This window comes from Artemia franciscana, chromosome 1, assembly GCF_032884065.1.
Source record: "Artemia franciscana chromosome 1, ASM3288406v1, whole genome shotgun sequence".
Lineage (NCBI taxonomy): Eukaryota > Metazoa > Arthropoda > Branchiopoda > Anostraca > Artemiidae > Artemia > Artemia franciscana.
The window spans coordinates 50,795,279-50,811,314 of record NC_088863.1 but is presented as its reverse complement, the minus strand read 5'-3'; the positions used below and the strand labels follow the sequence as shown (position 1 = coordinate 50,811,314).

At 34.5% G+C, this 16,036-nt stretch overlaps 1 protein-coding gene and 1 pseudogene across 1 annotated transcript; both read left to right on the top strand.

Annotated features, from left to right (window-relative positions):
• The window catches only part of LOC136032950 (oxygen-dependent coproporphyrinogen-III oxidase-like), a 169,475-nt pseudogene that overhangs the window by 76,100 nt on the left and 77,339 nt on the right, over positions 1-16,036 (top strand).
• Positions 6,109-6,900, top strand: LOC136033016 (uncharacterized). The gene has a single exon (XM_065713597.1). It carries the CDS (start codon positions 6,109-6,111, stop codon positions 6,898-6,900), a length of 792 nt encoding a protein of 263 aa, XP_065569669.1.

The following is a 16,036-nucleotide window of genomic DNA, read 5'->3' as shown; positions in this document are numbered from 1 at the left end:
GTGGTCATTTTGTTCTCAAAATTTGAAAACAATCTGATAGAGTTATTGGAATATTTAAAACTAGGAAACTAGGAAAATAGCTTCTTTTTTATAGATATACAACTGTACAGTTACCATTTCGTTCTCAAAATTTGAGAACATCCCGATAGAGTTATTGGAATGTATAAAACCATGAAACTAGGAAAATAGCTTCTTTTTTGTAGATATACAACTGTACAGTGGTCATTTTGTTCTCAAAATTTGAGAACATTCCGATAGAGTTATCGGAATGTATAAAACTATGAAAAAAGGAAAATAGCTTCTTTTTTATAGATATACAACTCTACATTGGTCATTTTGTTCTCAAAATTTGAGAGCATTCCGATAGACTTATCGAAATGTATAAAACTAGGAAACTAGGAAAATAGCTTCTTTGTTATCGATTTACAACTATACAGTGACCATTTTGTTCTAAAAATTTGAAAACATCTCAATAGAGTCATCGAAATATATAAAACTATGAAACTAGGAAAATAGCTTCCTTATTATTGACCTACAACTGTGAAGTGGTCATTTTGTTTGCAAAATTATAAAACATTCTGATAGAGTTATCGGAATGTATAAAACTATGAAACTAGGAAAATAGCTTCTTTTTTATTGATATACAACTGTAAAGTGGTCATTTTGTTCTCGAAGTTTGAGAACATTCCGATAGAGTTATCAGAATATATAAAACTATGAAACTAGGAAAATAGTTTCTTTTTTATAGATATACAACTGTACAGTGGTCATTTTGTTCTCAAAATTTGAAAACAATCTGATAGAGTTATTGGAATATTTAAAACTAGGAAACTAGGAAAATAGCTTCTTTTTTATAGATATACAACTGTACAGTTACCATTTCGTTCTAAAAATTTGAGAACATCCCGATAGAGTTATTGGAATGTATAAAACTGTGAAACTAGGAAAATAGCTTCTTTTTTGTAGATATACAACTGTACAGTGGTCATTTTGTTCTCAAAATTTGAGAACATTACGATAGGGTTAGCGGAATGTATAAAACTATGAAAAAAGGAAAATAGCTTCTTTTTTATAGATATACAACTCTACATTGGTCATTTTGTTCTCAAAATTTGAGAGCATTCCGATAGACTTATCGAAATGTATAAAACTAGGAAACTAGGAAAATAGCTTCTTTGTTATCGATTTACAACTATACAGTGACCATTTTGTTCTAAAAATTTGAAAACATCTCAATAGAGTCATCGAAATATATAAAACTATGAAACTAGGAAAATAGCTTCCTTTTTATTGACCTACAACTGTGAAGTGGTCATTTTGTTTGCAAAATTATAAAACATTCTGATAGAGTTATCGGAATGTATAAAACTATGAAACTAGGAAAATAGCTTCTTTTTTATTGATATACAACTGTAAAGTGGTCATTTTGTTCTCGAAGTTTGAGAACATTCCGATAGAGTCATCGGAATGTATGAACCTATGAAACCTGGAAAATAGCTTCTTTTTTTATACATATACAACTGGTCATTTTTGTTCTCAAAATTTGAAAACATTCCGATAGAGTTATCGGAACATATAAAACTATGAAACTTTGAAAATAGCTTTCTTTTTATAGATATACAACTGTACAGTGACCATTCTGTTCTCAAAATTTGAGAACATTCCGATAGTGTTATCAGAATGTATAAAACTATGAAACTAGGATATTAGCTTCTTTTGTATAGATATACAACTATAAAGTGGTCATTTTGTTCTCAAAATTTGAGAACAAAAATTTTTTTGTTCTCAAACATTCCGATAGAGTCATCGGAATGTTTAGAACTTTGAAACTAGGAAAATAGCATCTTTTTCATAGATTTACAACTATAAAGTGGTCATTTAGCACAGCGCCATCTATGCTAAATCCTGGGTGATTGTGGTTGAGTTTGATTCTTTGCTGTTAATTGGATAAAGCTTCTGCATTACTTTGATTTTTTTCATATTGATTTCTACACTCTAGAGATAGATTTTTAGCTAAGGAGAATTTGAGAGACCTTCTCCAATTACTAGTACAGGTCTTTTTATCTGGATGTTTTTATCAGCGCCATCTCTTTTCTCATATTGACCGGCTCGCCATCTACATCACCTTTTTCATATAGCAATATTTTTGTGGCTTTTCATATAGCGCCGGTCTATAGTTGCCAAGTATCTGTCTTCCAAAAGTCCGCAGATTAATTACACTGATTCGTTTATCTTTTACATTTGGAGAAACCTTTCATTAAATGCCATTCATTAAGTGCTGATTTTTTCTCAGAACAAACAGAAGAGGGGAAGGAACCCCCCGGAAGTGCCGTATTGTACCCGCCGGTATTCAGTTACCCGTAAATTGTGGGGAATAGGTGAGGGGGTCCTTACGCTTCCCTTGTTCTTGGTTTATTTCAGTAACTTGGGTATTCATTCAGTGCTTCGTGCGTGGATTTGAAATAGACTTTCTTCAGATTATTATTAACCTGTCCTATAGGTAGCGACTTGTACTTGCTGGCGAACTGATTGTGGAATAGTGAAACAACAGCATACACGAGCTTTCTGAGAAATGGCTGGTGATCCATGTCTCAGATGTAAGAAAAACGTTACAAGAGCTCAAGGCAGAATTCAATGCCGTACCTGCACGAAGTGGTTACATTTCTCCTGTGCATCCGTCACCTACAGCAAAGAAGCTACTGAAAAATTATTGGGGAAGTGGCAATGTCATCGATGCAAAGAAGTAACTAACACACCAAAAGTCGCGACAGTCGGAACTCCGAACAGCCAAAGGCAGCACAATCAAGGCTCCATTACTGTATCTACTACTTCAACGCAGTCTTTAGACAACAATGAACCCTCGATCATCGGTGAAAGTCCTTTGGTTCACGAAACCCCTACCATACAATCTCGTAGCGAACCTTGCAGTTATTGCCACACCCAGACAGAAGCCAGCACATCATTTCGCTGTTTTTTCTGTAGTGAGTGGGAGCATGCCTCCTGCCGTGGAATAAACTCTGATATTGTCCTTTCGATGAAACTTCATGACCCAAAATCAATCTTGTTTCGATACGAGTGTTCATCCTGCTCCAAGCGGAATGTAGCCCATCTGCAGCTACAAGTTAGGACAATGGCAGATCACACGAAAACCGTCAATCCAAATGAACAGGGACGATCAACCCTAAATTCCGGCGATCAAGCACTGTATTCCCATGTGGCTCAAAATGGAGCAGCCGGTCTTGGTGCAAGTATACCAACTGCAGCCTACGTGACCAACCCAATCGAAACGCTTCTATTAGCTGAAAGGGAGAAGCAATTGCGGGAAGAAAAACGACGTAACTTAGTCATAGCGGGAATTCCTGAGTCTGATAATCTTAATGGAATAGAGTCACAAGTAATCATTGAACTTTGCCGAAAGAACAGCTTAGGAGCCACCTTAGAAATTGATGACTTTATTGAGACTAGGCGACTAGGAAGAACAAGAGAAAATGACAAACCAAGAAAGCTCCTTGTAAAGCTCCGAGATGACGCTTCAACTTCGGCAAAACGAAATACCATTCTGAAAAATGCCAGAATTTTGCGAAATTCTACAGATCCCCAGACCCGCTGTGAGATCTACATAGGGCCTGATCCTACACGACTCCAGCTACAGACTCAAGCAGAAAGAAGGAATCTCAAAAGAATTGAAAATGCCATCCATGAGCGAGTAGCAACAGATCAAACACAAAAATAGCAACAAAGAACCATAGACAAAACAGTGAATATTATGTTACTTGACTACTACCGCCTGACACCCCCACCATCAACTCTAAAAATAATAGCTATGAAAAGGCCAGGAATCCGCGACCCACCGTTATCTGAGCTGTTGCCTTCTTGGTGCCAATTCTACAGAAACATACCTCCACCATATAATCTGTCAAAAGGGGAGCAAGACCAACAAAGCTCCAGCCCAGCGTTCTGCAACTTGAGGAGCCCATCTGACAATCACCACAACAACCTGCAAAAAGGGAGGAAAACAGGTAAATCCCAAACCAAATCGACTCTGTCAAATAGCCTTTTACCCGGAAAGGGACTCCTCTGTCCACAGCAAATCAAAACAAATTCAAAATGCATCATCACCACCTCCACCTCAATAAATACTCAAGGTCTAAGTCTAGAGACTCCTGATTCTTCTTCCTGCAATCTGGAAAGAGGGAAAAAGAAAACAGTTTTTAATACGAAGCCAACCCAAACTTACCGCTTTCCAACAATAGCCCTGTCGAATGTTCGCTCTCTCAACAACAAGACAGAAGATATGGAAGTTTTCTTAAGGAAACGCGACATTGACGTCATGTGTATGACAGAAACATGGATTTCGTCTTCGGCTTTGGCCATTATCGACGGGTACTCCTGTTACATTTCCCCACGCTGCAGCGCATCAGGTGAGCCTATGACGCACGGTGGCGGTGTCGGTTTCTACTGCAAAGAAAACATGCCTCACAGGATCCTGGATGTCTCAGTGCCAAAGACCCATGACATCGAAGTTTCATGGCTTTGGGCACGACCAAAAGGCCTACCTCGTCAAGTGTCGTCACTGATATATGCCACAGTATATTTCCCTCCAAGAGGACCATACCGGCGACAACTAGTGGAATATCTCCAACAAAGTTGCGACCTCATCAGAACTAAATACCCATATGCTGGAATCTTTCTTTGCGGGGACTTCAACGACCTGAAGCCGAACTGGATCGAGAGCTCTACAGCCCTTCGTCAAATAGTTAATGTAAAAACAAGAGGAGAAAACACCCTCGATTTGATCTTCACTACACTTGGTGATTTCTACTTAGATCCCTCGGCGGAAGCACCACTCTCAACCAGCGACCACGCAACTGTTCTATTGCGACCAAAGTCAACAGTGGAACCTAGTAAACCAACCCATTTCACTTACCGTCCGCTCACAGAGGAAGGCATAATTGGCTACAGAGAATGGCTCAACTCGGTATGCTGGTTCGCCTTTTCAAAGACGAAAATGCAAACAGCATGACCGAACTCTTCTATGAGAAAACGTCTCGAGAGTACGAGCGGTTCTTCCCTGAGAAGCGAGTTACAATTAAGCCACAGAGCAAACCATGGGTTAACTCGAACATAAAAGCTGCAATGAGAGAGCGAGACATGCTGTACAAGACAAAGCCCCATTGTGATGAATATAAACGGAAGAGAAATATAGTAGTGAGACTATTAAAGCAAGCTAGGCGTCTGTATGGACACCAAATATTCGCTAGGTTGTCAGCCAGTGATCCAAGGAAGTTCCACACAACTGTACGGAAGTTAATTCTGAAGGACGAGCAAGGAAAGAATTTAACCGCAGAAATAATTAATGCCCACTTCTCAAATATTTGCCGCCAACAGCCTCCCCTCAATACTTTACCACAGAATGGTCCGATTGAAACCATCCCTGTCATCACAGTTTCTCAGGTCCAAGAAAAGCTCGAACACCTAGATATTAGGAAAGCCTCTTACCCCGGCGAAATTCCTATAAGGCTGATACACGCATGCTCCTCCTTCCTGGCCATGCCATTGGCTATGATGTATAACCAGTGTCTGCTGGAAGGCGTTTTTCCAGATAAGTTTAAAAAGGCATATATCACACCTATTCCGAAGAAAACATCACCGACCTCACCGTCAGACCTTAGGCCGATTTCGAAGACGCCCATCATCTCGAAAGTCTTTGAAGACTTTATTCTACAGTGGCTACTAGCAGAAGTAGAACATGAAATCGACCCTATGCAGTTCGGTTTTCGTCGAGGGCACAGCACAACACATTATCTGGTCAGATTACTTCATGATCTACTAGAGCATCTAGAAATTTCGGAGGCCCTTGCTGATATAATAATTTCTGATTTCGTGAAAGCTTTCGATCTCCTTGACCACGAGACTGTTATCAATGAAGCCCGTGCCCTGGAGGTCTCGTAGTTTCTGCTGTGCATCATCGCAAGTTTCCTTTCTGGTCGTCAACAGTGCGTACAACTTGAAAACGGAGAAGCATCCAACTTCCAAGACATCACATGTGGAGCAGCCCAAGGAAGCAAGCTAGGTCCCATCTTATTTGTCATTGTAATCAACCGACTGATGAGACAACATAAACAAAGGTACAAGTTCGCAGACGACTGTTCAATAAGTCTACTACGATTCCTTCCACAAACACACGACCAACTCGAGCCCCTGGTTGCAGAGCTTCGGGATCAAGCTGATCAAGTGAAGCTCCAGCTAAGTCTTGAGAAAAGCTGTGTGTTGCGTGTCAACTTCCTAAAGAAGAAGAGCATTGACGAACCTGCACCTCTCCAAACAAAGAAATCAGTCAAAATACTCGGCATCACACTAAGTGACGATCTTAGGTTCGGAGATCACATCAACCAGATCACAGCAAAAGCAGCTGGTCTTCTAAAATCCTTCGCAAATCTCAAAAGGTTTGGAATGACAGAACAACTCCTTCTTTCGTGCTACAAAACTTATGTAATGCCCATTGTCACGTATGGCTGTCCTGTCTGGCACCCATCGCTCACAGAGAAAGACAGAAGTCAGCTTGAAACAATTCAGACACGAGCCTGCAAAATAATTCTTGGATCAAATTACAAAAACTACGAAGAAAGCTTGAGCGAACTCAGGCTCCCAACCCTGGATGAAAGGAGGCACGAAACACTGATGAAGTTTGGAGCTGACATCCTGAAGTCCACAACGCACCGAGATATCCTGCCTCAGTTTACTTCAGTGACTCACGCACACAAGACGAGGGTGGCAACTTTTAAAGAGGGAAAAGAACTGTTAGAATGCCCGCCTACACACTCAACGACAAGATTTTTAAACTCCTTCGTTCCATACTTCGTGAAGCACTACAACGACAATATCCTCAAATCGAAGTGATAGCTCATCATGTGTGTTCTTTATGTTGCGTCTTTTTGCGTTTTTCAATTTTCTTTTTTTTTGTTTGACGATACCCATGTTATTGCATTGTGATAAAGGAAAATAATAAAGATTATTATTATTATTTTGTTCTCAAAATTTGAGAACATTCCGATAGAGTTATCGGAATGTATAAAACTATGAAACTAGGAAAATAGCTTTTTTTTTATAGATATACAAATGTTCAGTGGTCATTTTGTTCCCAAAATTTGAGAACATTCCGATAGTGTTATCGGAATGTATGAAACTATGAAACTAAGAAAATAACTTCTTTTTCATAGATATACAACTGTAACGTGGTCATTTTGTTCTCAAAATTTGAGAACATTCCGATTGAGTTATCGGAATGTATAAAACTATAAAAATAGGAAAATATCTTTTTCCTAGTGTTATCGGAATGTATGAAACTATGAAACTAAGAAAATAACTTCTTTTTTATAGACATACAACTATAAAGTGGTCATTTTGTTTGCAAAATTTGAGAACATTCCGATAGAGTTATCAGAATGTATAAAACTATGAAACTAGAAAAATAGCTTCTTTTTTATAGATATACAACTGTAAAGTGGTCATTTTATTCTCAAAGTTTGAGAACATTCCGAAAGAGTCTTCGGAATGTAAGAAACTATGAAACTAGGAAAATAGAATCTTTTTTATAGATAGACAACTGGTCATTTTGTTCTCAAAATATGAGAACATTCCGATAGAGTTATCGGAATATATAAAACTGTGAAACTTGGAAAATAGCTTCTTTTTTATAGATATACAACTGTACAGTGACCATTTTGTTCTCAAGATTTGAGAACATTCCGAGAGAGTTATTGGAATGTATAAAACTATGCAACTAGGAAAATAGCTTCTTTTTTATAGTTATTCAACTGTACAGATACCATTTGGTTCTCAAAATTTGAGAACATTCCGATAGAGTTATCGGAATATATGAAACTATAAAACTAGGAAAATAGCTTCTTTTTTATAGACATACAACTATACAGTGGTCATTTTGTTCTCAAAATTTGAGAACATTCTGATAGAGTTATCGGAATATATAAAACTATGAAACTTGGAAAATAGCTTCTTTTTTATGAATATACAACTGTACAGTGACCATTTTGTTCTCAAAATTTGAGAAAATTCTGATAGAGTTATCGGAATGTATAAAACAATGAAACTTGGTAATTAGCTTCTTTTTTATAGATGTACAACTGTACAGTGGTCATTTTGCTCTCAGAATTTTAGAACATCCCGATAGAGTTATCGGAATATATGAAACTTGAAATATATGAAACTCTATGAAACTTGGAAAATAGCTTCTTTTTTATAGATATACAACTGTACAGTGACCATTTTGTTCTCAAAATTCGAGAACATCCCGATAGAGTTACCGGATTATATAAAACTATGAAACTAGGAAAATAGCTTCTTTCTTATAGATATACAACTGTAAAGTGACCATTTTGTTCAAAAAATTTGAAAACATTCCAATAGAGTTGTCAGAATGTATAAAACTATGAACCTAGGAAAATAGCTTCTTTTTCATAGATATACAACTGTAAAGTGGTCATTTTATTCTCAAAATTAGAGAACATTCCGATAGAGTTATCGGAATATATTAAACTATGAAACTATGAAAATAGCTTCTTTTTTATAGATATACAACTCTACATTTGTCATTTTGTTCTCAAAATTTGAGAGCATTCTGAAAGAGTTATCGGAATGTATAAAACTATGAAACTTGGAAAATAGCTTCTATTTTTTAGATATACAACAGTAGAGTGACCATTTTTTTCTCAAAATTTCAGAACATTCCGATAGAGTTATCGGAATGTATAAAACTTTGAAACTAGGAAAATAGCTTCTTTTTTATAGATATAATACTGTACAGTGACCATTTTGTTCTAACATTTGAAAACATCTCGATAGAGTTATCAGAATGTATAAAACTATGAAACTAGGAAAATAGCTTCTTTTTTATAGATATACAACTATAAAGTGGTCATTTTGTTCTCAAAGTTTGAGAACATTCCGATAGAGTTATCGGAATGTATAAAACTTTGAAACCAGGAAAATAGCTTCTTTTTTTAGATATACAACTGTACAGTGGTCATTTTGTTTTCAAAATTTGAGAACATTACGATACAGCTATCGAAATGTGTAAAACTATGAAACTAAGAAAATAGCTTGTTCTTCATAGATGTACAACTGTACAGTGGTCATTTTGTTCTCAAAACTTGAGAACAATTCGATAGAGTTATCGGAATATATAAAACTATGAAACTAGGAAACTAGCTTCTTTTTTATAGATATAAAACTGTAAAGTGGTCATTTTGTTCTCAAAATTTAAGAACATTCCGATAGAGTTATCAGAATGAATAAAACTATGAAACTAGGAAAATATCTTCTTTTTTAAAGATAAACAACTGTACAGTGGTCAATATGTTCTCAAAATTTGAGAACGTTCCGATAGTGTTATCGGAATGTATAAAACTATGAAACTAGGAAAATAGCTTCTTTTTTATAGATGTACAACTGTACAGCGGTCATTTTGTTCTCAAAACTTCAGAACATTTCGATAGAGTTATCGGAATATATAAAACTATGAAACTAGGAAAATAGCTTCTTTTTTATAGATATAAAACTGTAAAGTGGTCATTTTGTTCTCAAAATTTAAGAACATTCCGATAGAGTTATCAGAATGCATAAAACTATGAAACTAGGAAAATAGCTTCTTTGTTATAGATTTACAACTGTAAAGTGACCATTTTGTTCAGAAAATTTGAAAACATTTCAGTAGAGTTATCAGAATGTATAAAAATATGAACCTAGGAAAATAGCTTCTTTTTGATAGATACACAACTATAAATTGGTCATTTGTTCTTAAAATTAGAAAACATTCCAATAGAGTTATATATATAAAACTATGAAACTAAGAAAATAGCTTCTTTTTTATAGATATACAACTGTACAGTGGTCATTTTGTTCTCAAAATTTGAAAACAATCTGATAGAGTTATTGGAATATATAAAACTAGGAAACTAGGAAAATAGCTTCTTTTTTATAGATATACAACTGTACAGTTACCATTTCGTTCTCAAAATTTGAGAACATCCCGACAGAGTTATTGGAATGTATAAAACCGTGAAACTAGGAAAATAGCTTCTTTTTTGTAGATATACAACTGCACAGTGGTCATTTTGTTCTCAAAATTTGAGAACCTTCCGATAGAGTTATCAGGATGTAGAAAACTATGAAAAAAGGAAAATAGCTTCTTTTTATAGATATACAACTCTACATTGGTCATTTTGTTCTCAAAATTTGAGAGCATTCCGATAGACTTATCGAAATGTATAAAACTAGGAAAATAGGAAAATAGCTTCTTTGTTATAGATATACAACTATACAGTGACCATTTTGTTCTAAAAATTTGAAAACATCTCGATAGAGTCATCGAAATATATAAAACTATGAAACTAGGAAAATAGCTTATTTTTTATTGATATACAACTGTAAAGTGGTCATTTTGTTCTCAAAGTTTGAGAACATTCCGATAGAGTCATCGGAATGTATGAACCTATGAAACCTGGAAAATAGCTTCTTGTTTTATAGATATACAACTGGTCATTTTGTTCTCAAAATTTGAGAACATTCCGATAGTGTTACCAGAATGTATAAAACTATGAAACTAGGATATTAGCTTCTTTTTTATACATATACAACTATAAAGTGGTCATTTTGTTCTCAAAATTTGAGAACATTCCGATAGAGTCATCGGAATGTTTAGAACTTTGAAACTAGGAAAATAGCATCTTTTTCCGATGTTTAGAACTTTGAAACTAGGAAAATAGCATCTTTTTCATAGATATACAACTATAAAGTGGTCATTTTGTTCTCAAAATTTGAAAACATTCCGATTAGTTTTCGGAATGTATAAAACTTTGAAACTAGGAAAATAGCTTCTTTTTTATAGATATACAACTGTACAGTGGTCATTTTGTTCTCAAAATTTGAGAGCATTCTGATAGAGCTTTTCAGAATATATAAAACTATACAACTAGGAAAATAGCTTCTTTTTTATAGATATACAACTGTAAAGTGGTCATTTTGTTCTCAAAATTTGAGAACTTTCCGATAGAGTTATAGGAATATATAAAACTATGAAACTAAGAAAATAGCTTCTTTTTTATAGTTATTCAACTGTAAAGAGACTATTTTGTTCAGAAAATTTTAAAACATTCCAATATTGTTATCAGAATGTATAAAACTATGAACTTATGAAAATATCTTCTTTTTTATAGACATACAACTATAAAGTGGTCATTTTGTTTGCAAAATTTGAGAACATTCCGATAAAATATCAGAATGTATAAAACTATGAAACTAGGAAAATAGCTTCTTTTTTATAGATATACAACTGTAAAGTGGTCATTTTATTCTCAAAGTTTGAGAACATTCCGAAAGAGTCTTCGGAATGTAAGAAACTATGAAACTAGGAAAATAGCTTCTTATTTATAGATACACAACTGGTCATTTTGTTCTCAAAATTTGAGAACATTCCGATAGAGTTATTGGAATGTAAAAAACTATGCAACTAGGAAATTAGCTTCTTCTTTTAGCTTCTGTGTATGGGTCTTTTTGTTCTCAAAATTTAAGTACATTCCGATAGAGTTATCGGAATGTATAAGACTATGAAACTAAGAAAATAGCTTCTTTTTTTAGATATACAACTGTACAGCAACCATTTTATTCAACTGTACCATAGTTATTCTACTGTAAAGAGACCATTTTGTTCAGAAAATTTTAAAACATTCCAATAGAGTTATCAGAATGTATAAAACTATGAACCTAGGAAGATAGCTTCTTTTTCATAGATATATAGCTGTAAAGTGGTCATTTTGTTCTCAAAATTAGAAAACATTCTGATAGAGTTATCGGAATATATAATACTATGAAACTAGGAAAATAGTTTCTTTTTTATAGATGTACAACTGTACATCGAACATTTTGCTCTAGAAATTTGAAAACATCTCGATAGAGTCATCGGAATGTATAAAACTATGAAAATAGGAAAATATCTTCTTTTTTATAGACATACAACTATAAAGTGGTCATTTTGTTTGCAAAATTTGAGAACATTCCGATAGAGTTATCAGAATGTTTAAAACTATGAAACTAGGAAAATATATTCTTTTTTTTATAAATATACAACTGTATAGTGACCATTTTGTTTTAAAAATTTGAAAACATTTCTATAGAGTTCTCGGAATGTATAAGACTATGAAACTAGGTAAATAGATTCTTTTACTTAAGATATACAACTGTACAGTGATCATTTAGTTTTCAAAATTTGAGAACATTCCGATAGAGTTATCGGAATATATAAAACTATGAAACTAGGAAAATAGCTTCTTTTTTTAGTATATATACAACTGTATAGTGACCATTTTGTTCTTAAGATTTGAGAACATTCCGATAGAGTTATCGAAATGTATAAAACTATGAAACTAGGAAAATAGCTTCTTTTTTATAGATATACAACTGTAAAGTGGTCATTTATTTTCTCAAAGTTTGAGAACATTCCGATAGAGTCATCGAAATGTATGAAACTATGAAACTAGGAAAATAGCTTCTTTTTATATATATAAAACTGGTCATTTTGTTCTCAAAATTTGAGAGCATTCCGATAGAGTTATCGGAATGTATAAAACTATGAAACTAGGAAAATAGCTTCTTTTTTATAGATATACAACTGTACAGTGGTACAGTTTGAGAACATTCCGATAGAGTCATTGGAATGTATGAAACTATGAAACTAGGAAAATAGCTTCTTTTTATAGATATACATGTGGTCATTTTGTTCTCAAAATTTGAGAACATTCCGATAGAGTTATCGGAATATATAAAACTGTGAAACTTGGAAAATAGTTTCTTTTTTATAGATATACAACTGTACAGTGACCATTTTGTTCTCAAGATTTGAAAACATTCCGATAGAGTTATTGGAATGTATAAAACTATGCAACTAGGAAATTAGCTTCTTCTTTTAGCTTCTGTGTATGGGTCTTTTTGTTCTCAAAATTTAAGTACATTCCGATAGTGTTATCGGAATGTATAAAACTATTAAACTAGGAAAATAGCTTCTTTTTTTTAGATAAACAACTGTACAGTGACCATTTTGTTCTCAAAATTTGAGAAAGTTCCGATAGAGTTACCGGAATGTATAAAACTATGAAACTTGGAAATTAGCTTCTTTTTTATAGATATACAACTGTAGAGTAGTCATTTTGTTCTCAAAATTTTAGAATATTCCGATAGAGTTATCGGAATGTATAAAACTATGAAACTAGGAAAATAGCTTCTTTTTTATAGATATACAATGTACAGTGGTCAATTTGTACTCAAAATTTGAGAACATTCCGATAGTGTTATCGGAATGTATAAAACTATGAAACTAGAAAAAAAACTTCTTTTTTATAGATATACAACTGTAAAGTGGTTATTTTGTTCTCAAAAAGAAGAGCGGCCAGCCCTGAGAAAAAGGAATGTAGAGCCCCCATGGTAACAAGTAGAGAACATCCTCTCTCTTCAAATGAAGGAGACAATCGAATCATCAAATAGATTCCGACTGTTACCAGTGTAGAAGAATGAACTAAAGATGAGACGGGAGTGGAGGCTGCTATGGCTGCTGGTAATCACGCAGAAAAGGGTAACTGAGCTCTTTTAGTGAAAGAAGATAGAATAAAAAGGAGCATGATTGATAAAGAGAAATATCTTTAAAATGTATAATCTCAACTCTTAGAGTAAAACATTAGCCCCAATGACCATAAAATTAATACATCCCCCACCCGGTTTCTTAGAATGGTGATTATCCCTCTAGAAGAAGAAGTGTAATTTTTAAAGAATATGATTAATAAATAAGAGGTGATCCCTAACCCGTCTCAACCCAAAATCAGTCTTAACCCGTCTGAAGATATGATTAAGAAAACCATAGATGAGATGAATCCTAGTATTATGTATATGAAGTGATTTAGAAAAATTTGATCCCTTATATAATAAGAAGAATAAATTATAACTTGAGAAGAAATCAGAAGCACTAGAAAGATGAATGATAATCCTAATCAATCTAAACAGACTTGATAATCCAAATGCAAGAAGGATATTTTTAGTAAGTAAATTTCATCCAATACAAACAATAAGAATGAACAACAAATAGCCATTAATCCTATAATTAATAAAATGTAACCTGATACGAAATATAACAATACTGTTAGAGATGATTCTCCTTTAGTTCCACAAAATAATATTCTTTTTAAACTATAACAGTAGACAAGAATTAAAGTTAATAGGGGGATGAAGTGGGCACTTCCGATTAGATATTCTTTTAGACTGAATTCTAATCAACTAAAAATATATAGACTTTCCCAATGGCTGGTGCTGCAGTAAAAAAAAAAAAACAATAACAAGATGAGAAAAAAGTAAGGCTCCAGATAGGACTACTACCATTCAATCTAAACTGAATACCTCGATAAAGAAGTATATCTCGGAAAAGAATTTGAGTTATGGAGGGAGTCCTATATTGAAAAAACTATTACCGAGCCATCAAAAAGAATAGATATGGAAAAAGAGAATTTTTTCTGTGTGTGAGCAAGAATCTGCGGCTTTGAATAGGCACATAGAATAGATAGCTTAAATAAAATAATCCGGAAGAACAGATCCCGTGAGACACCATTATTAAAATTGATCTTGAATTTGTGTAGGTGCAGGATATGAGTATACCCAAAAGGACAAACGATATATGAGCTACGGATGAGCAAGCAATTAACGGCTTAACATCGGATTGCCGCAAGCAAATCAAGCAGCTGAAGATTCCGCCTACTAAACAGACCCCTATTAATAAAGTCTCTCTATAAATGTTTAGTCCTTGTACCAAGTAGAGGCCATATCCCCCTAATTTTGGGAGAATGGAAGCTAACACTATGGATCCTGTAACTGGGGCTTCCACATGAGCCTTGGGTAGCCAAATATGTGCAAAGTAAACTGGAAGTTTCACCAAAAATGAAATAATGGCCAAAGAAAAGATCATCTTGTCTGTAAAATTTCCCCCGAATCCCAAAAAAGAGGATGAATACAGACTTTTATGAGCAATGATGATAAAAAGAAGAGGTAAACAGGAAAACAGAGTATAAAATAAGAAATAATAAGAAGCAGGAAGCTGCTCTGGCTGATGACATCACCCGAGAATTGAGATGGTTGTGGAAATTAAAGAGCACTCGAAAGTAAAACTGTTCAAAATAGTGATGAAACCTTGACTATTCTTATCCAAGCATTACACAGCAAGAGTAGACTTAGCTTTTTCCAGAGTATCTCATATTTGCCGAGATGTAAACTACGGTTGACTACTTTGCACTATTCATGCCAACGGTGCCTCCTTTTTCTTTATTTGCATTTATTTTCATATTGGTCGAGGAATATATTATGGCTCTTTGCATTACTTTGAGACATGAATGACTGGAATTGCTCTCTTATTCCTTGTAATAGCCGCTGCTTTTTTAGGATATAATCTTCCATGAGGTCAGATGTCCAATTTGGGAGCCGCTGTGATTACGAACCTAGTATCTGCCGTACCCTATATCGGTAACGATGTAGTGCAATGATTGTGAGGCGGATTTGCTGTTGATAATCCTATTCTAACGCCATTTATCAATTTTCATTTCTTAATCCCCTTTCTGGTAGCCGGTTTAACAATAATTCACCTTTTATTCCGTCATCAAAGAGTCTCTAGTAATCCTCCTGGGATTAACGCCAACCTAGACAAGTTACCATTAGACCCTTATTTTACAATTAAGGATACCGTGGGATTTATAGTGCTTATCTTTTTTCTTGTAGCTCTATCCTTAACTAGACCTTATCTTCTAGGAGACCCGGATAATTTCATTCCTGCTAATCCGTTAGTTACCCCAGCCCATATCCAGCCAGAAGAATATTTTCTGTTTGCATATGCTTTTCTACGGTCTATTCCTAATATATTAGAAGGGGTAATTGCTCTTGTCTCTTTTATCCTCATTCTTGTGTCCCTTTCTTTTACATTTATGCCCAAGTT